Source organism: Corvus kubaryi, unplaced genomic scaffold (assembly GCF_017639235.1).
Source record: "Corvus kubaryi isolate FWS band 111438036 unplaced genomic scaffold, C.kubaryi_AGA036_p1.0 37397, whole genome shotgun sequence".
NCBI classification, from domain to species: domain Eukaryota; kingdom Metazoa; phylum Chordata; class Aves; order Passeriformes; family Corvidae; genus Corvus; species Corvus kubaryi.
This window is the reverse complement of record NW_024581136.1, coordinates 11,929,775-11,949,100: the sequence shown is the minus strand read 5'-3', so window position 1 is coordinate 11,949,100 and position 19,326 is coordinate 11,929,775. Positions and strand designations below refer to the sequence as shown.

The 19,326-nt window shown below is 39.2% G+C and overlaps 1 protein-coding gene across 8 annotated transcripts in view; it reads right to left on the bottom strand.

Annotated features, from left to right (window-relative positions):
- The window catches only part of ARMC9 (armadillo repeat containing 9), a 61,777-nt gene that overhangs the window by 42,105 nt on the left and 346 nt on the right, over positions 1–19,326 (bottom strand). For 5 of the 8 annotated variants that reach the window (XR_006018415.1, XR_006018417.1, XM_042042440.1 and 2 more), the window contains exons 2-10: positions 18,777–18,864; positions 18,169–18,288; positions 17,514–17,684; positions 16,347–16,502; positions 14,329–14,421; positions 13,680–13,704; positions 9,604–9,761; positions 7,633–7,731; positions 589–624 (exon numbers count right to left, since the gene is read on the bottom strand). Coding sequence is in view for 4 of the 8 variants with exons in the window: in XM_042042440.1 (XP_041898374.1) it covers positions 589–624; positions 7,633–7,731; positions 9,604–9,761; positions 13,680–13,704; positions 14,329–14,421; positions 16,347–16,502; positions 17,514–17,684; positions 18,169–18,288; positions 18,777–18,827 (909 nt within the window). In the remaining 4 variants the exon portion in view is untranslated. The remainder of the gene's footprint in view (positions 1–588; positions 625–7,632; positions 7,732–9,603; positions 9,762–13,679; positions 13,705–14,328; positions 14,422–16,346; positions 16,503–17,513; positions 17,685–18,168; positions 18,289–18,776; positions 18,865–19,326) is intronic. The other 3 variants (XR_006018416.1, XR_006018418.1, XM_042042442.1) reach the window with 1 other exon arrangement.

The window sequence follows — 19,326 nt, the reverse complement described above, 5'->3', positions numbered from 1 at the left end:
AGTTACAGGCACTACACAAAATATAATTTTGTGTTTTCAGTGAGAGAGGATCATTTTAACTGTGTGAAAGAATTTTATAATCTTTACTACCGAAAGGAAGTTTGACTTTAGGAATGAAAAATACAAATACACAGAACACAACATCCCTCTGAAGAGCACAACTCAACTTGCTGAATTATCTTGAGCAATAATATTTATTTGCTTTGTCAAAGGTGTTGTGGGGTCAGCTGGTTTTGGCACACTTCACAGAGAATGTATACTATATACAGATGATTCCATGGAAGAAACAATTGCTTCCTGCATGCTATAAGAAGCTGTGTTTCATGTAGAAGTTGTGGACAAAGCTGCTCTCATGTTGACATGCTGTGTTATGTGCATTATGAAGCCATAAGGTTAGCCAGAACATCTATTCCATTCCCCATGCAATTTCCAAGCCCTGCACATTTGTTGGCTCTTCATAAACCACACAGTTATTGGTGTGACAAGTTAAAATGCAGAGAAAATTGCTGCACGTTGTGAAATGAAGAGAAATACAGACTGTGACAGACTGAGCAGGCAACGTGAAAGGAAATAAAGAGAGACACTTACATATCCGTCATCACAAGGGCTCATAGAGTAATATCCCTTTATAGGCAAACAGGCACACATTAAAATAAAGAAGATTAAAAAAAATAAGTTAACAGAAATAAATCACAGAGAAATGCACAGTTCTAAAAAACAAACCAATAAAAATTTGCTAAAAATTAACAGACTATTAGCTTTGAAAAGAAAAGTATAAACACGTTCTCCCAATCCTCGTATGCCTTAGAACTGAAATTGCTGTGTCTCTCTTGTGATATATTTGGAAGTTCTCCTCTCAACACCTGGCAAACACACCTAGTCTGCACATTGTTCCACACTGTCACTGTCAGAACAGCTACACACAAAGCACTGACAAATTTACAGGAATATATGACCTGTACTGCTCACTCCACTGAGGCAGCTAAGAGAGATACCCTGAACATGGTGTGGATCAGAAGCCCTCAGCTTCTGAGAAAGCACCTGCCACTATTCTCCACACTTACTTCGACTGGAGTTTCTGACCACAGCATAACAAAGGCTGAGAGAGACAATTTAAGGTGTTTCAGCAATGTTATCAATTCTTCATCCCAAAAGGCTCCAGGGGATAAACTAAGAAAGTTTCTGGAGGGAAACCTAGGATGTAGTTACTGAAGTAAAGAATGGTGGTAATTCACGGTTTGAGTAGTTTAGTACAAAATATGCCATGTTCTCTTCAAGTAGACGAAAATACTTGGAACAGCTTTGTATCTAAAAAGAACAGTCTTAATTTAAAATAAAAGTACACAGTTCAACACAATGAAATAAGACCAACATTAATTATTCTGCTTCCAATCTTTTTGTGCAAACGTGCCAGTACTTACTTTAGAGGACATATTTGTACAGATGAATAAGCACATAAATACCCTATTTAGCAGGCTGCTCTTTAACAGAAATATACAGCCTTACACAGAAGACATAAGAAACTTGCCACTCTTCACTGTGAGTAGAAAATAAAGTTCTTTTTATTCTTTAACCAGTTTTACAAATCTGACATTCTTGTTTTTATTACCATGACACTTAGAATTCCCTGATGTGAATGATTACTTTAACAGTGCTATACACACAGGTCCTGGCAAAGACAATTTAAAATTAAAGACAAGGATGACGTTGATAGACACCAAAAAGTGAGCAAAAGAAACCAGCAGATAACCTTTATCATGATGAGAGACATTTCAACACATGATGACCTGAGCCAGTGAAAATGGATGTAGGCATCAAGACAAAAGATGACATTGAAGGAAAGTTTTAACATTAAAGGAAATCACAAAAGGTTGGACCAGACAACCTTTCAAAGTCCTTCCAAACTGGGCTATTCTATGATTTGAGGACAGTACCAGGAAAAGTTTGTGGAAACCCCTACAGAAAGCAACACCTTACCCTTAAAGAGCTCATGTAAACAAAAAACCTGCAGCAACTTGTGTAAAGGGCATTATATACTGTATCAGCAGGAAAAGAAAAACTTCTCCTCACTTACATGAAGAGGTAGGCTTGTTTCTTCTTTTCCATACATAAATGGAAAAATACAAAAATCATCCCATGGACAGAGATGCAGAAAACTGATATATTTCATCCAAAGAAAAGCTCACTTAGGGTAGATGCTGTTTGCTGCAATGAGCACTTTACTTTTAAATGGAAGAGCAAACATCCACATAATGCCTGGTGAATCCACTCTGAATGGTTTAGAGACTGATTTAAAAAACCAAACTAATAACCTTCTATTACCCTGATCTTAGGTTTCATGTAGTCTGCTGGTGCAGAAATTTCACAAGTAAGAAGTGGAATACTTGCCACCAACTATTACAGCTTGATGGCACATGCACAGTTGCAGTAAAAAGCATGTTTTGAGGGAAAAAAGCACAGAGAACAAAAAAAAATAGGAGCCTGTGGTAGTCATTACAGCTATCCCCCCGCAAAAATTCTTCCCTGTTCACAGTTTGTAAATGACAGTTTAACTTTACAGAGGAGCTGGTAATTTTGTTCAGTGACAGAACTTAACCCACTACTTTTCTACAGCTTCAAGAGTGGTGTCACTCATTTTAGGTGGAGACCTAAAATTTGCAAGGGACATCAATTCACCTAATTGTAGCCACAGGTAGATATAATCAGACTGAATAGCAATAAAAACATAATGGGCATTTATTCTATTTCACAACACAGGTGCAGTATATGCAAACGTATATAATACATGCAAACAACTTAACAGCTTTCAGGTCACAGAAAGATTCTCCAGTGGTTAACACCCATCTCTACTATTGACAGAAACTGCACATCTGAAGAAGCAGTTTCTGGTTTACCCCAAATCCAAAATTTAGAGAATCTTATTATCTTATCCCTAATCCAAAATATTCCAGGAAGGTGTACACCTTACTTCAATCCAAAAAACCTATTTGTGGGTTTCAGACTTGAGCCTGTGCTACTTTTGATGGAGAGTGAATGTATTGTGTTTGTGATACAAAGCCAGAATCGTCTTGGCTTCAGGATGTGTATTGAGCAGAAAATTGCAGGCATCAAAAACTACAACCCCTGCTTCTTATCCACCAGACAAACCACTACTAGAAAAGGAAAATGGTAAAAAAAGGTAAAACTTATATCAGGAGTGTTAAAAATATAAGGGACTATGGTCCTGTAGTAGATTACTGTAGTTGAAACTACACTTTTCAAATTTACCATTACCCACATCAGATCCCTATCCAAATGAACACTAGATAGGCAGGCATTGATTAAATCTTCAAATAAATGTTTCCTCAGCTTGTCAGACCTGCTGCTCTGACCTTCTATTCTTAAATCCAGACCTTTTGCTCTGACAATCCTCTCAGGTTTCTTATCTCCCAATTCAGTACCACACATGTCAAATGACATGATGGAAGATAACATTCAACTGGCAGCTAAGAGAAAAACCTTACAGTAAAACAGGACTTCAGAGAGGCTTTGGAAACATCTCCCAACTGTAACACAGTAGTGTGGCCTCTCTCCCACTGCATGCAGCAGATGCATCCTGTTAATGGATTGTACATCAGGCTCACGAGCTGACCCAGGAGGTCACAGAGCTGGCAAGAGACATGGAGTTGCTCTGCAAAAGAATGATATCCAATCCAGCTCACCAGAGAACACAAAGCTGACATCAGAAGCCCTTGCTAAGTAAGATTTCAGGGTATGATTACAATGGAAAACTCTTTTGGGTGTTATTGCCTCAGGTCTCAAAGCCAGTTTGGTAAGTAAGAGTTGCTTCTGGGATTTGTCCTCCTGATACAAATTTCTTCCAGTTTAAAAGGACAGGCCTTCAACTGTGGTGGGGGGCAAGCCCAGAAGCTGATGTTTGCACATTAACAACTGATACAAGTCACCCTTACTGTAATTTCAAAGCCTGAGACCTCACAGCTTTCTACTACACAATACGACTTTCCCCAACATTAAAAGTTGAGCACAATGTACTGGGAACAAAATCAAGTTTGCATACAAATAATGCTACCAAGGATATAATCCAAGGTATAGTCCTTAATGTCCTTGGGCTATACTTCATTTTGGTTACAGTACTCATATAATCCTCCTTCCCAGCATAACTAAAACCTACCAGTGTAGTGTAGCTGATGTAACAAAATATACTGTAAAGCTCAAGTGCAGATCTCAGAGAATGATGCAGTTTTAGCATTTTCTGCCCTCAGAACCTGACCCAAAACCTGGATTGTCCCGAGTTGCATCAGTATAACTGGCTGTGAACTCAAGAACCTCCTCTTTCCAAACTATGTAATGCACATCCACTCATACCCTAAATAACAGAAATTTAAAGTTGCATGACGGTTCAACAAAAAAGTGATTTCCTTGCTAATGATTTTCTTTTTCTGCTAATTTATTTAGAGATATTGATCCAGCAGAACCAATTTATTTCAGGGTCTTGTCCTGACATTGGTGATGTCAGTGAGATAGGATCTCCTAGTTAAGGTGAGGTGGGGGAAAAAAAACCCAAAAACCAATGACCAACAAACCACCATATTTAATGCCTGATAAAACCCTTTAGACAACGACTGGGTTTTTTTAAACCTCTCACTTATCTTGCCTACAAAGAGACCTAAAGGTAAGGATGAACAAAGTAGCTGCCCCTCTGCTAGTCTCTTCCCTCTGCAATTATGCAGGTGGCTGCCCCTTACAGCAGAAGGTTTGTGGAGTAGCTGGAAAGACCACACTCTAGTGCCTCTAAGTGGTTATGAGCAAAAAGTGAAGGAACCTTCCAACACAAATCCAGCACAGATGCTGTGAACTCGTGCTACTACTTAGTCTGGGTCACAGTGCCTCCAGCTTTATTCCAAAGCTTATGCAAAAACCTGAAACCACTTAAGGATAGAACAATAACATCTGAGTGTATAACAATGAAGTAGTTGAATCCTTAAGAAAAAGTAATGGCATGCCTGAATAGCCTAGTGGCAAACAGACAGAATTTTAGTCCATCTCTGGCTTCCTGCATCAAAAAAGCCAGGGGGTGGTTAGAAATATTTTGGGATGATGGGAAAGGAGTCTCATTTTTCTTTTCAGAAGATAATCTCTATTTTCCTTCTAACATTTATTTGTGTTTCTACATGTTTGCTATTCATATATAAAACCAGAACTCTTTACATGGGAAGTAAACAAGAAAATATGATCAATCAAGAGGGGACAAAAGGAGAAGATGAGGAAACCTGATTATGATGTAGTGAATGTCTACATACAAACTGTGATTAGCTCTCCAAAACTTGGCTGATGCCTCACAGAGCCTGTGTGAATCTGCTTATAGAAACAACATGAGAGTTCAACCACAGTAGCTGCTAGAACCTCAATGTCAAGGCGTGACCTAAACCAGTCAAGAAACCCTTAATCTAAACAGTCTCAGGGCTATAACTGGACTGGTCCTTCACTAGAGAGCTTGGCTGTCACAGCAACTACCTCAAATAGTGTGGATAAATGAGCCACAAAGTCACACAGAAATAGTTATGCTAGTAAAGCCTAGTATAAAAATAGATACAACTGTGCCAGAAATACACAGCTTTACTCAGTTAAGGGAGACAAAAATTTACTTGCAGCAGGGAAAAAAATCCACCACCAACACGTTCTCTTTCTCTAACCTATCTGCACAGCTGGAGACTGTCAAAATGGCCACAGTGCCATAAGCATAGCAGCAAAGGCACTTTTGGAGCAGAAATGCTTTTAGAGACACTTTTAGGGAAGCAGAAATCAGAACCTTGCATAAAGATGACGCTCTTCCCTCTGCCCCATTCCTAAAAGGGTTCAAGAGACCAGAGGATCAATGTATGATAGGAAGAATAGAAATAATGAGCAAAACCCTGGGCAAATGGAAAACCTTGAAAGCACAGCAGAAAAAGAGAAGTCTTGATGCAAGCAGAGAGCAGGAACAGAAACAAAAGGGCATGTGGCTGTACGGAAGGGATGATCTCAGTACAGGGAAGGAGAAACACACACAACCTCAACATCAGATGGCAAAAATACAGGAAACTACTGGGGTACCTAAAGCATTATCTAAAAAAGCCACTGGCAAGGAAAGAGGAAAGACCTCTGAAAGTTGTTGGTTAGAAGAAAGATGGGGCAGGAGGAGGGACATTACGGGATGGCAGATGACATAAGCTATGGACATGGTGTAAATCTGAGGGGAGCAGACAGCACCTAATATTGAGGTAGCAGACAAACAGATCTTGGTTCCTTCCTGAAACCCTAAAATAGCAGCTTTTGTAGGCTGCGTTACAGTGCACCTCCTAAATTCACAGCAGGTCAGAGAAAGGAGTTCTGACCATTAACAGAAAGTGAGGGCATTTAAAACAGCTTGAAGAGCAATTAGGAATTACACTTATCTCTGAAAATATTAGTACATAGAAAAGAAAATGAAGCATTTTTATTTTCTCCTTATCTTTCTGTAGCAAATTTTCAAGAGGAACAAAATGTACCCATAGCATCCTTGTTATTAAAAACCTTGGCTAGAATAAGGAGCAGGAATTTTATTTTCTTCTGCTTTTCTTTTGACACTTCACTAAGTTCTCCTGCTACCAAGTTAAGTACACATGAATGCCTGCCATGGCAAAAACAATAAGCACAGTTCATGATTTTGGCTTGTCTTTGTAAAACAGTGGCACACAATATTTTCTTAGTAAAATGTTTTGATGTAGTTTTAAGATTAATGCTTATTTGAAAAACTTGAGCAAGCTAGGTTTTAAAACAGCTTTTGTACTATCATTAACTCATTTAAAATCTCACAGGAATAGTTTCATAGACACTAGAAACTATCCTAAGCTGTTTTTGCTGCTGAAAAATAACCCCAAAACTCTCTCCCCACTTAGGCAGAAGAGATTGAGCAGAACATAAATGAGCAAGGTGTACTGCAGTCAGCTGAAAAGAAACCAGAGAATGGTCAAGTGGGCAAAAACCAACCCTAGGGATCCTGAGCTGCTTATCCATAAGATCAAAGTTTCTTAGATAGGATGTTAAAAGACCATCACATAAATCAGTAAGGTAGCTTAGGTGTATCAGCTAACTGCTCATCTAAAACTGGCTCTTCCTCCTCTTTTCCACATTTGTTCTCATGATCCTGTGTGATGCTTCTCCTTCAGCTGGCTAAGCCAATTCTCTGTAGAGTTATAGGAGCATCACTGACAACAGAAAGGAACAGAGTATGAGTCAAGAGCTGAGCAACACCACTCCCTTTTTTTAGCTAAACTAAACTGGCTAAGATGTACCATCAAACCACACTCAGAACATTAGTTTTAGGATTTGGTTTGGGGTTTTTAAAAGCATTTTATTATCATTTTAAGAGATACAAATCTTACTGTCCTCACAATAACAGAATTAACCATACTTATGCAGCTATAACTGCACAACCATGTCATTGACCAGCATCTGAGATCAACAAAACAATGTACTGCCATATTCTTATATAAGCTTGAACACATGAAGTTTTATCTTTCCCATTATAGAACATTTATTGTTCTGTATACAGCTAAAGTAGTATTGTCTTTTAAGATAGTTACTGTAAAAATCCCAAACATTTATACTTACAGTTCCAGGTCTTGTGAAGTCAATGCCGTGTGCTACCATTTGCTTCGTACGACTGCTAAACAAGCAAGCACAAACACTTTGAAGATACTCTGGTGTAATCTAAAAATTAGGAAACAAAGTGAGAACAGGATTACATAAAACTCACACTTTCTACTAGACAAGTGTTTCTATATTAAAGGTTGTTTGTTTGGTTTTTTTAAAGAGTAAGGAATCACACACCTGAGGCTCACTGACACAAGCACAAGGTATATACTGCAACTATCATTCTGTTCAGAAATTTTAAAAATTGTAAATTCTCTTTATCTGGGAATTGTTATGGTATTCACAAGACTAGTGCTAAACACTTTCAGAGAGTCTCGAAGAAAAACAGATTTTGTCACCCCTCTATTTGCATACAGATTTTCATGAATCAAAAGGTTCAAAATCAAATCAAATTATCAAATTTAAAAATGAAGCAGTTTTGAGCTTTAAACAATGCTGATGTATTGTTTACCTAAAGAGCAGAACTTACACAACTGTCTTGTACAGCAGAGAGAATAAATAAGAATTACACAGCACAGCACTTTGTTTTTCAATGCAAAACATCTCAGTGGGTTTAGTTTTTTTTGTTTTGGGAAATCTACACCACAACAGAACAGCTTAATTTCAGGAGAGTTAGTACCTTCCCCAGAAGAGAGACGAGAGGACCAAGATTACAGAAATGCAACTGAGAACACTTCTGATATTCCCAGACCTTCAGCGGGACAATAAACCCCTTCAAATTCAGAACACCGTAACTTCAATATCACTTTATTCAGTACCCAGCTCCACTTTGGATTCAGAAATGACAGAATCCAGGATCCGTAACAGAAGAGCACCCTCAGCTGGACACACTTGGGAAGGATCAAACGAGTGCCCCACACAAGGCTCACAAAGGAAACGGAACAATATCCAAACAGAAGAGAACCAGCGTCCGGTTCCCAACCACAGAGGGTAACTGGATATCGCCTGGAGAGCACGGAGGTGTGAAATGGGAAGCAGAAAACCACTGACTGTGGTTTTTATTGTTACCGAAGCTCCTGTGAGCAGATACCTTCCCTAATCTGCTGTAAAGCATAATCCACCCCTATGGGCAAATTCTTCCTTGTACTAATACAGAGCAGTGATCCCAGACGCAGTAACAAACCACAGGGTGTTCATGCTGATGACAGGAGGAAGGTACACACTGGCTTTTCAGCAGGCAGCACAGGAAATGCCAGGTCATTTTCCCTGCTAACAATTCACAGCTTCTTAAAAGCACCCAGAGGCCACTAACATCTGCTGTAAGAACAGCCTTCAGTGTACACAGAAGTTATGCTCCCGGAGGAGACAGCACAACACACGAAACAGACAATCGACTTCCTATAAAAAATACTCCTAAGAAAGTGGTACCTTCTCCAGTCACATACATGTGGCCCATTTCACATGATGAATAGCTCATTCACTCCTATCCCTGCCCCCTTTACCAATTAAATTAACAAGTCCAGTTTAGCAGAACAGAGAGCAAAGGTTTCCCTAACCAAAATTTTGGGTAAGACAATTGTTTCCAGTACCATGGAATTTAAAACAGACCTAACTGAAGTTTTAAATATATGACAGTTGTTGATGGGCTGGACTGCAGTCAGTAATCACAGAAATACCCTCTAATCACTGCTGATTAGAGAGAGCAGAGCTCAAAAGGGGACTCTCACAAGAGATCTGAGGTGTCTTGTGAGAGGGTGATCATTTTTTCAAGATTTTTGAGGCAGCACAGTTCAACGCATTTTTTGCACTTCTTTTATCCTCCTTCACCAGAGCAATGGGAGAACTGCTCATCCCAGAGTGCTGTGTTTCATTAGTAAAGAGCCACAGTTCTAACAGAAATGCTCATAACTATGAAGCTTAATTCACCCTTTGGTCTCCATTTTCTGGGGGGGGGTGTGGAAGAAAGTGCACATCTGAATCATCTCTTACCGTCTTGCCAATGACTGTGGCCTCCAGAGAATCCACCAGCTCTGCAGTGACTCCAAGGAGGTTATGGTAGTCCACCTGCAATTTGTGAAATCGTTTCAGGTGGGTCATGTACCTGTGCTCGCACTTCACTAACTGTTGATGAAGATGTTGCATCATTTCTGTCAAGAGAATAATAAAAAAAGAAATAGCATCACCTATTCAAACTAAAGGACAAAAGAACCCACAAGCATTTTTACTGCTCTGAAGGGACAACCTCCATTTCTGAGGTGTGGAATTTGCCTACAAGGATAACGAATCCTAGCATGATTCCATTTCATTGCAACACCTATGAGTATTTATTATGCCTTAATTGTCCAAAGAACCAACTGCTTCACAGCTACAGTAGCAACACAACTCTAAGGCAGTAAACATCACTGAATACATTTGTGAAGAGGATAATCCATCATTTACTGGTTGATGTTAAACTATATTGCTTACTTTTAATATCCTCAGTTTCTGAAGATAACTCAAATTTGTCTTTCATTTCTATCTGAATAATAAAAAAGTTACATTTCTGATACATTTTGCTCCTTCAGGTTCAATTACTTTAGCGACAAAAGCAAACTGAGTACCAGAATCTGCATCCTTCCCCCCATTCTCAGACCTAGCCAAGCCCGTGTTCTGCATGGAACTGGGCACAGAACCTGGAGCAGTGGACAACAGTGTGCATATCTGTGACCAGACAAAAACATGAAGGAAGGCACAATAATTCCATTGTTACGGCTGATGTTTTGTATTTTGCTAGAATATTATGTTTTAAATTAGTTTGCTGAGAAGCCAGTACTGCTTTAGTGTTGTGAAAATGGCATTGGGCCCATCTGTGAACAGATGGAATATTTACCATAGGACTTTCTGATAAACAGTGGGAAGGAATCAGCTTCACTATGGAGTTTCAGACGAAAGTAGGATTCCCTCTCACAGATTTAAAATCTTTCTGGGTTAAAGTAAGCATTCTAAACAGCCCAACACAACACAGTTTATCTCACTGATATTTAAAGCAGCAGGTGGCAGAACAGCTTATTTTTGCTTTCAGAAAATATAACAAAATGATCTTTTTAATGGGATCTTTTAGAGAATATGTGCATTGGTAGACTTTAGCTATAAGACAGCTATAAACTGACAGTCTTAAAATAAAACACGGAGTACAGGAAGACACATTTTCTTACTTCTACAAGTTAAGTAAAAAAAAAAGACAGTTATTTTACTCTCAAAGACTCTTCCCCCCTAAGGATGGCTCCTTTCTGAGAACCATTCATGAACCACAGCATTCTTCACCTGCAGGGTTTGTGACTGACAACTCATACCAGGCTGCAAACCAAGCCACCTTAATGATATTTCTCTTACACTTCCTAGGAGGGAGCTAAACCTGGTGTGAAACAACAGAAGCTGTGACAAGCCACAGATCCTGTTCAAACCCAGCAAAACGCACTTAAAAAAAACCAGACCAATAAACAAAACACCACTAGAACAGTAACATTAAGCAACCCTGCTGAAAGTCCTAAGCTTTTTACAATTCTGTAAGCTGTTAAAATAATCTCAACTCCAATCAACATTAACTTAAAAATCAGAAGAGTTAAGATAACTTCCAAAGACAACCAAATTATTCAGCCTTGATTACAGTAGTTCAACTTTGATCTTGTTTTTATTTCACAGCCATTACTGTTAAACTGCGACCACAGCTTTAATATGATACAGCTTCAAAACAAGAACATTTTTCTAAACTAACAAAGATTCTGAGAGCAACCATTGCACAAAACTAGCCACTCCAGCACTTTATTCTATTGCCTAGATGAGCAAATGGGAATTTTTATTTAACTGTGACACAACACATTCAATTCAAAAATTTCCAATGGATGTATGTAGAGCGTGACTTTCACTCAAAGGAAAGTTGGAAGCATCAAATCACAAAGCATAAACCTTCTCAGAGTTTGCTTGCTTTTCATAGCCCAGTGGGTAAAATTTCCAATGTTGAAAATATGTCTTCCAACTGCAGTCAGCAGGAAAAAACTACATAACCAAAACTCAATGCAGTCTCCTTCTTGCTTAAAAATTACTATCCATATTCTAAATGGACACTTTTCCACATACATAGTCATTTAGACTTTAGCAAATCTTGACAGACAGGTAGGTCACACTCCACCTTCTCTAGTGCAGCAGCCTGACACGCTTCTTCCACTCTCCCCCTCCCCAAAACGGTGGAAGAGTGGCTGTGAACTCATCCACAGATTTGTAATGAGGCAGTGAAGGGAACAGCAGCTGAACACAGTTCCAAAGACTTCATTCCCTCAGTTCCTGTTAGCAGAGAGGACACAAAGAAGGTCTGAAGCTCCCTGTGCAAGATGCCAACCATTCTGCAATTTTTTCCTTTCCAGCCAAACTGAAAACATATGGGAGAACTGTAAGTTAAGCACAACTGCCATACAAATAGCTTTGGAAGTCATATAGGAACTGAAATTTTTTAGCAAATGGGTGAAAAGCCAGACTGTAGCAGGTAAATCAGGCAAGGTAAACACACTGAACACTCCAGGACACGCTCAAGAGCATTTACAACCACCCCACCCAAACCTGAAGTACTTCAGCATGTCAGATTGATGACTGGCAACTATCTACAAAAGGCTGTTTTCAGGACTCTGCCACACTGCTCTTCATTCATGTGTTGCCTATAAATTTTCTTTGCATTTCCCCTTCACTGATAAAGTAAATATTCTCCAGCAGCGAGTAAATGCTGTGGATCCCATATGATGTGAGCAGGATACTGCAAAAATAACCTCTTAGATCCAAAACTTTCATATGAGACAGCCCTCAAGTAACCTTTATGAAAAATCCAAACTGACTCAACCTCCAGGGCACGTAACAGATCTGCAAATTAAGGATGACCTGCATGAATTCAATTCCATGACAGTCCCTGTAAAAAGCACAGAACCTCCCCAAATTAAAAATAATCAGGCCCCAAGTAAGTCAGGCCCAACTGCATAGCTATTTCTTTTTAATAAGAGCATGGAATTATTGCCTTAAGGAAAGTCCTCCACAAGGAAAAAGTGTAACTTCTGGAAAATAAAAATCCAGAAGATCTTTCTATTATTCAGTGAAAGTCTAATGCAACAACACAAAGCACAAAATAACAAAGAAAATACATGGAACTCACACTGGGAGAAAACCTAACTTTCTCCTTACTTCAATCTACAAAGAGTAAATCCTCAGGATAAATCGACAGATTAAAATAACTCAAGAGGAAAAGTAATTTTAAGAATCCAACTGGTCTCATAGAGATCCCTATATGAGAAAGTGTATGCAGAAAGTCAAGTGAAAAAATTAATGCAAGGTATTTGGAAACCTAAGTTCTGTTCATTGAACTGATTTTTAAAAGGCACATATTTCAAGTGTTATCATCATCTAACAGGATTCTGTGCTGAAATTATTATTTCTAAAGGTCCCAAGACACACACACACTTAAGTGTGTAGAAGCAGCTTACCTCAAAATGCAACACATCAGCCAGTCACATTTAAATGAACACATTCTTATTCAGGAGGTATTAATATGCTCTATTTTAGGAGGTACTATTTAAACAGAATGACTAAACAGGAACAAAAATCAGCTTTGTCTAAGATCATCAGACAGTCATCAGAACAACTGAATGACATTTGAAATCTGGAAGATGCAGATAGGCCTAAGCAGGTAAGGGAAAGGAATCTGAGGCAACTTACTTTCATCAGAACTAAAAAAGGAGAGCTAGTATGCACTTTTTATGGAGTTCTCCACTTCTTTTTACATATTTCAGGACAGAATAGATGTTGAATAAAAATCCCACTACTAGGCCCTTTCCCATTTCTAGTCATACTTACTGATACTTATTGACTGCTTGAACTTGACTGAGCTCAAAAAGTCTATCAATAGCTATGGCCAAGGCTGGGATCTGGATTTCCAAGGACCTTCTGCCATGCATCACTGGTTTCCCCACCCCTGCAGGAGAACCTCCCACTACTCTCACAGCCCATGACAATCTTACAGAACATCCTTACCACAGCCCAGCATTTACCTTTGTTGCACTGTCCACTCTCCTTCTGTTGCACGAGTAGTAGTAGTTCAGGAAAATGTGCATCTTTTCAGCGTTTGTTCCAGAGACACAGAATGAGAAACTCGACCAAGCCAAATATTCCTACTGTCCCAGCCAACAGGCACTGCCTGATGCGCCACAGAATACATAAATCAACAACAAATACATAAAAATCTCGTAAGTGCACAACTCACAATGTTGCATAGAGACTTGAGACCTTTTGCTGACCTTTGAGTGACCAAATAATTTCTAGAACCCTTAAAACCCCTGAAAAACTTTCAGCTAGTCCCTGAAATGGCTAATTTAAAATAATACTAACAGCTTTAGAAATGCTAAGAAAGAAGCCAGGTCAGGTTGGTGCCTTTGAGTATCCTGTACTTCATACATGGAAGCAAAGAATGATCATTTGATAAACATGTAGGTTCATGTGGATCTGTACATGGTCTGTACATGACTTTTTCAAAAGCTTATTTTTGAATGTGGTATATAAACAGTGTGTCCTATCATAAACACTGAAGTGCAACATTACTGCAATTCTGCAATAAATATTAGCAGCACATTCTTGCAATAAATTATTCTGCCTCTTTACAGTGTTTCTAATTATCTGCAAAGTGTTTTCCTAGAAGGATACAAATATAGTGAGAAGCCGAGGAGTCTGTCTGGCTTTGAGAGTCAGAGACAGGAACTTTTCCAATCTTGTCCTTAAATCCAATGTCCAAGAATCCTTGAAAAGAAAAACAAATAATGACAGTTGTTCACCAAATATGTACACTCTGCAGAAAGTACTGCTTGGATCACAGCAACTTCCCACTAGTAAACAAGGCAGCCAGCATTAGATTGAAAAGATATTCCCTTCACTGTTACTCAAGTGAATGTGTTTGCTCACTCCCCATAAAAGCATACTGAAGTCAGAGGGGAGTTCAGTATTATTCCTAGACAAGAGTTCTAGAAACACAATGTAGCTTTATTTAAAGTACAAAACTATCACACAGTGTGCCTCATGTGCACATGCAACAACTGCCCCAAAAGTAGAAGTACCTTTAAAATACAAGCAACTTGAGAAAAAGATAAAAAATTAATTTCACATGTATTAAATAGAGTACAAAATTAATAATTTTGCACTGCTCAGTTTTCATCTTTTGCTCCTAACAAGATCTGGGAATGGTAAGTTTTGTCAATAACTATGGCAAGTGTCATGACATGACATTGGTGATCAGGGTACAATGTTTCTAAAATAAGGATTTGGAGGAAAACAGCTCATGCAGGAAAAACATACCAGCAGAACAGACCAACAGCATTAACTGGAATGTTGTCCTCTGCCTGACGTAGTGTCTCATATGCATAAGAAAATAACAGTTAAGGAAAAAAGTCAAACTACACCTAGGAATCCACCAAATACTCGTGTCTTCTATTTCAAGCCTTCAGTGAAGCTGGTTACTCCTTGAGGAAGAGCCAGCCAACATTAGAAAAAGCTCTGTCTTCCAACAAGTAGCAGGAGCTTCCTAAATTTACTGCTGTATACATGTATGTTGCAAGCTGTTCTCACAGCTCGGATTTGCCCTTATTTCACCATGCTGGAGAGTGTAGAGAATTGACTTGTTGCATTTACCAACTCAGTATCCAGACAGTGGTGTACCACAGCAAGCTGTGTATTACCAAAGGAACCTTGTCTCCTACAGAGAGGAGTGCATATTATTTTTCAAGACGTATTACACAAACCAACAGGAACTCCAGCTATATAAAGCATCAGATGCCTGAGAAAAATATATGCCATAAGAACACTGCTTAGTAAACCAGTGACTCACTGCTGCTCTTTCTCAAACATAAAACAATCTGTGTTTCAACACTACCATGGAATGAGTTGTATAATTCCCACAAGAAAATATGAGTGAGTGTGGACTAAGAGCTTGGACACTGGGTTACTCTGAATAAACCTGAGGATCTCGTCTTAGATAAGGCATTATAAAAAAATGCTGCTAAGTATAATTTAAAAAGAGTAGTCATATTCCATCTCTGAGGTCAACCAGTCTGTCTCATTATTTATAGCCAGTCCTGAAGGAAAATGGCAGTATATGCCTTTTTTTGGTGTTAAACTGGAGCTCCTCTTCAGTTGGTACTTCCGAAGTCAGCCCTAGGGCAACTATCACTTCAGCTTTGGTTTGATATCAAAAGCAGTGTGGCAGCAATGGAGGCTGAAGGCATCTCCTTGCACCGGAGTGGCTGCCCACAGCTGCTCAGCCAGGCCAGCATAACTGTCCACGTGGTCAGACAGGGAAGCATTCAGAGCAAATAACTCTAAAAAATACTGTACAGGCTTTACAAACAAATTTGTGTAGGTATGTGTACGTGGGAACTGTTTACACACACATTCACAGCCAAGAAAGCAATTTCTTGATCCAGCCCAAGCGCAGCCACACAACCAGACATTTCCAGCACAACAGAGAAGTGAAGGTGCAGTTTTGCACTGCAGGAGCAAGCCATCAGCACATGAAATGGTCGCTGTACCTTCCCCACAGGAATTGCCAACAATACTTTAGAACACCAAACCACAGCTCTGGAAGTCATCACCTAACCTCCCACCTGCACGGTGTGCAGAGGGTGCTCAGTGTAAGTCATCATAAGCACCATCTCTGCAACACAGATACTTACCTGGAAAAGTTCTTTAAATGAAGGATGCACCATGGGGTTCGGAACAAAAGGCAAAGCATAGAAGGGAAGAAACTCTGTAGTCTGGCTCAGTGCAGTTCCTTTTGTTTCCAGGTATGCCTTAAAATAAGAAATCCTATCCTCAAATTCAGCTTTGTCCTAGGAAATAAAGCAGCAGCTTTAATTTAGAAAACTACCATTCTGAATGCACTGTAAAGCTGGCAAATAAAAGAAGAGACCCAAGTATATTAATATCAAGTTTGAAATTCCAGAATATTTGTTATCTAAAGAACAGTATTTATTTAACTAGAGAACATATTGTATGTTTTCACCGGTCATAAAGGAAAACGTTAACTAATATTGTTGTTTCTGTCATCCAGGTCCAAAGAAAGAAGAGACAGACAATTGCTTTTTGCATGTAAATTATTCCTGCTCACTTCAGGCTAGATTTTTAAAGAAAAATGCCATTTCTACATCCAGGGCAGAGAGGAAACACCTACTGTAGACATGCTTTATTCCAGTGGTAAGTGCAGAAACAAAAAAACCCACCTGCACAGCACTGGGAAGTGGAGTTGGCACACAGAACAGAACAAAAGCTCCTTAGAGGCTGGAAAACAGACTGCAGGCATCCAAATACTCCTGCAGCAGCTGACAGGTGAAGGGCAGGAGCTATTAAGCCCTGGCTGATCTGGCTCAGTCCAGGCTACTTAAATGTCTCTTCAACATAAAAGTTCCATGTAACAGAGATTTTAATTTTTAACATCTTGGGATTATATTTCTCAACATGATATACGGAGCTGGTCAAAACTGAGCTTTGCCATTTCATCAGAAATTATTATATTTCACCTCACAGCTTCAGTCCAAACTCAAAGCAAAATAAGTGTTTTAAGAATCTGCTATGATCTACAATTACAAGTGTGAAAGTGTTGCCATGTGGGTATTTTCCAACTTGAAATACTTGAGGAACTGCAGGATAAGGACAGTTCCAACTTCCATCTCTGTACTTCACAATACAAAGGATCTGGTTGATCTAAAATGCAGACTGTGCCCAAAACTGGATACATATTCTTGGAATGATTCTTAGAGAACACCCCATCCTCATCCACACTAAAGACAAATAAATGAAGTAAAACAAACAGCAATGTGAGGTGAATTGTGAACTAAACTTACAGGCTTTCCCATAGTTTGTTTCAAGAGGAAGGTGGCAAAGTAGATGTGGAGATAGAACTCCAGGTTCTGAGCAGCTGGATCACTGTCATGGACTGAAGAAAAAATATGCTCCTCCCAGAGCTGGAAGAAAACTTTCTGATCACCATTTTCAAATGCTGTGAGTAGATCTTCCTGTGAAAGGGAAAAGCATCAAGTGAAAACCCAAACACAGAAGAGCCACATTTTCTCAGCAGTAAGTTAGTGAATGAAGAATTCCAGTGTCATCTGAACACTTAGAACTAAAAGTTTAATTCAAAAATCTCCCACCATTCAATGACCACCCAAATATTCTTTCTTCATGTATCTTTAATATCTTTGAGAGCTTGTATCAACCATCAATACAAGAAACAAAGCCCAAATTTTCAAGCATATCAGTAAAAACTTAAAGTAGTGTAAATCCAAACTAGTGTCTTGAGTTCAAAATGACTGGAGTTCTGGAAAAAAAAAAAAAAACCAACCCCAAACTTGAAGGTTCCTGTGCTGGAAGAAGACTGCTAGGAGATTTCTCCAAATAATCAAGAATCTGTTCAGACAGTTCACTGTTGTAGTAATTCACAGGGTGGTTAGTGGCCTCTATTTTCATTATTACTCAAAATAAGTGTAAATGATGCATTACCTGAACAGGCAATGAATCTTTTGAGGAAACATCTGCTGGCTGAGGTAGTGGCTTCCCTTTTATTTTACATTCCTTTTTAAGTACTTTCACCGTTTCTTGAAATCCGGCAAAATCCAAATACTACAAGCCAAAAACATAGAGGAATGACATTTGTTAAATGATTAATGCTTCAATAAATGATTAATCCTTTATTATTAATGCTTCAATGAATGACCCATGAAATGCCAAAGTTTCTCTGTAGGATGGTCCATAAATGCAAAGTGATAAACCACGAACTGATACCTTGTGGTAGGAAAATAACATCTACAATTCCTCCTGCATCCTAGAGACAACTGAGTACACCCTCTCTGAAAGAATGATGCCCCTTGGTTTAGCCAGTAATTTTGTTCAACCAAACAAGAAAATTTTACTGCTGGCATTTAATGGACACTGAGCCTTTTGAACCTACAGAGCATGACAGGAGTCAGCAAGATTTCCGAGTGCAGCAACACTTAGCCAGATAAATAACTCCAGAATTTAGACCTCAGTTACAATGCCTGACTCTGAATACAAACACTGTGAAATCTTGCTTGCTCATTGCAACAACAACAAAGAGAGAGAAAACCAACCTCTTTCACTAGTCCAAGTAACTCAGCTTCGTACGCTAAAACATCACCCATCGCTAAGGGCTGCTGCTACTTCTCATCACTGATAAAGCTGGGAAATGGCAAAGAAGGGGGGTGTTAGTGTACAGCACAGGACTCACACAGCACAGCCCATCAGCCACAGCATCTCCAGAGGGCATGAGGAGGAGAGACACACACACACACACACATAGATACACACACACAGAGACACACAGAGACATACACACACACACAGAGATACACACACACAGATATACACACACACAGAGATATACACACACAGAGATATACACACACAGAGATACACAGATACACACACACACAGATACACAGATACACACACACACAGATACACAGATACACACAGATACACACACAGATACACACACACACAGATACACACACACACACAGATACACACACACACACACATATACACACACACACACACACAGATACACAGATACACACACACATAGATACACACACAGAGAGATAGATACACACACACAGAGATACACACACACACAGA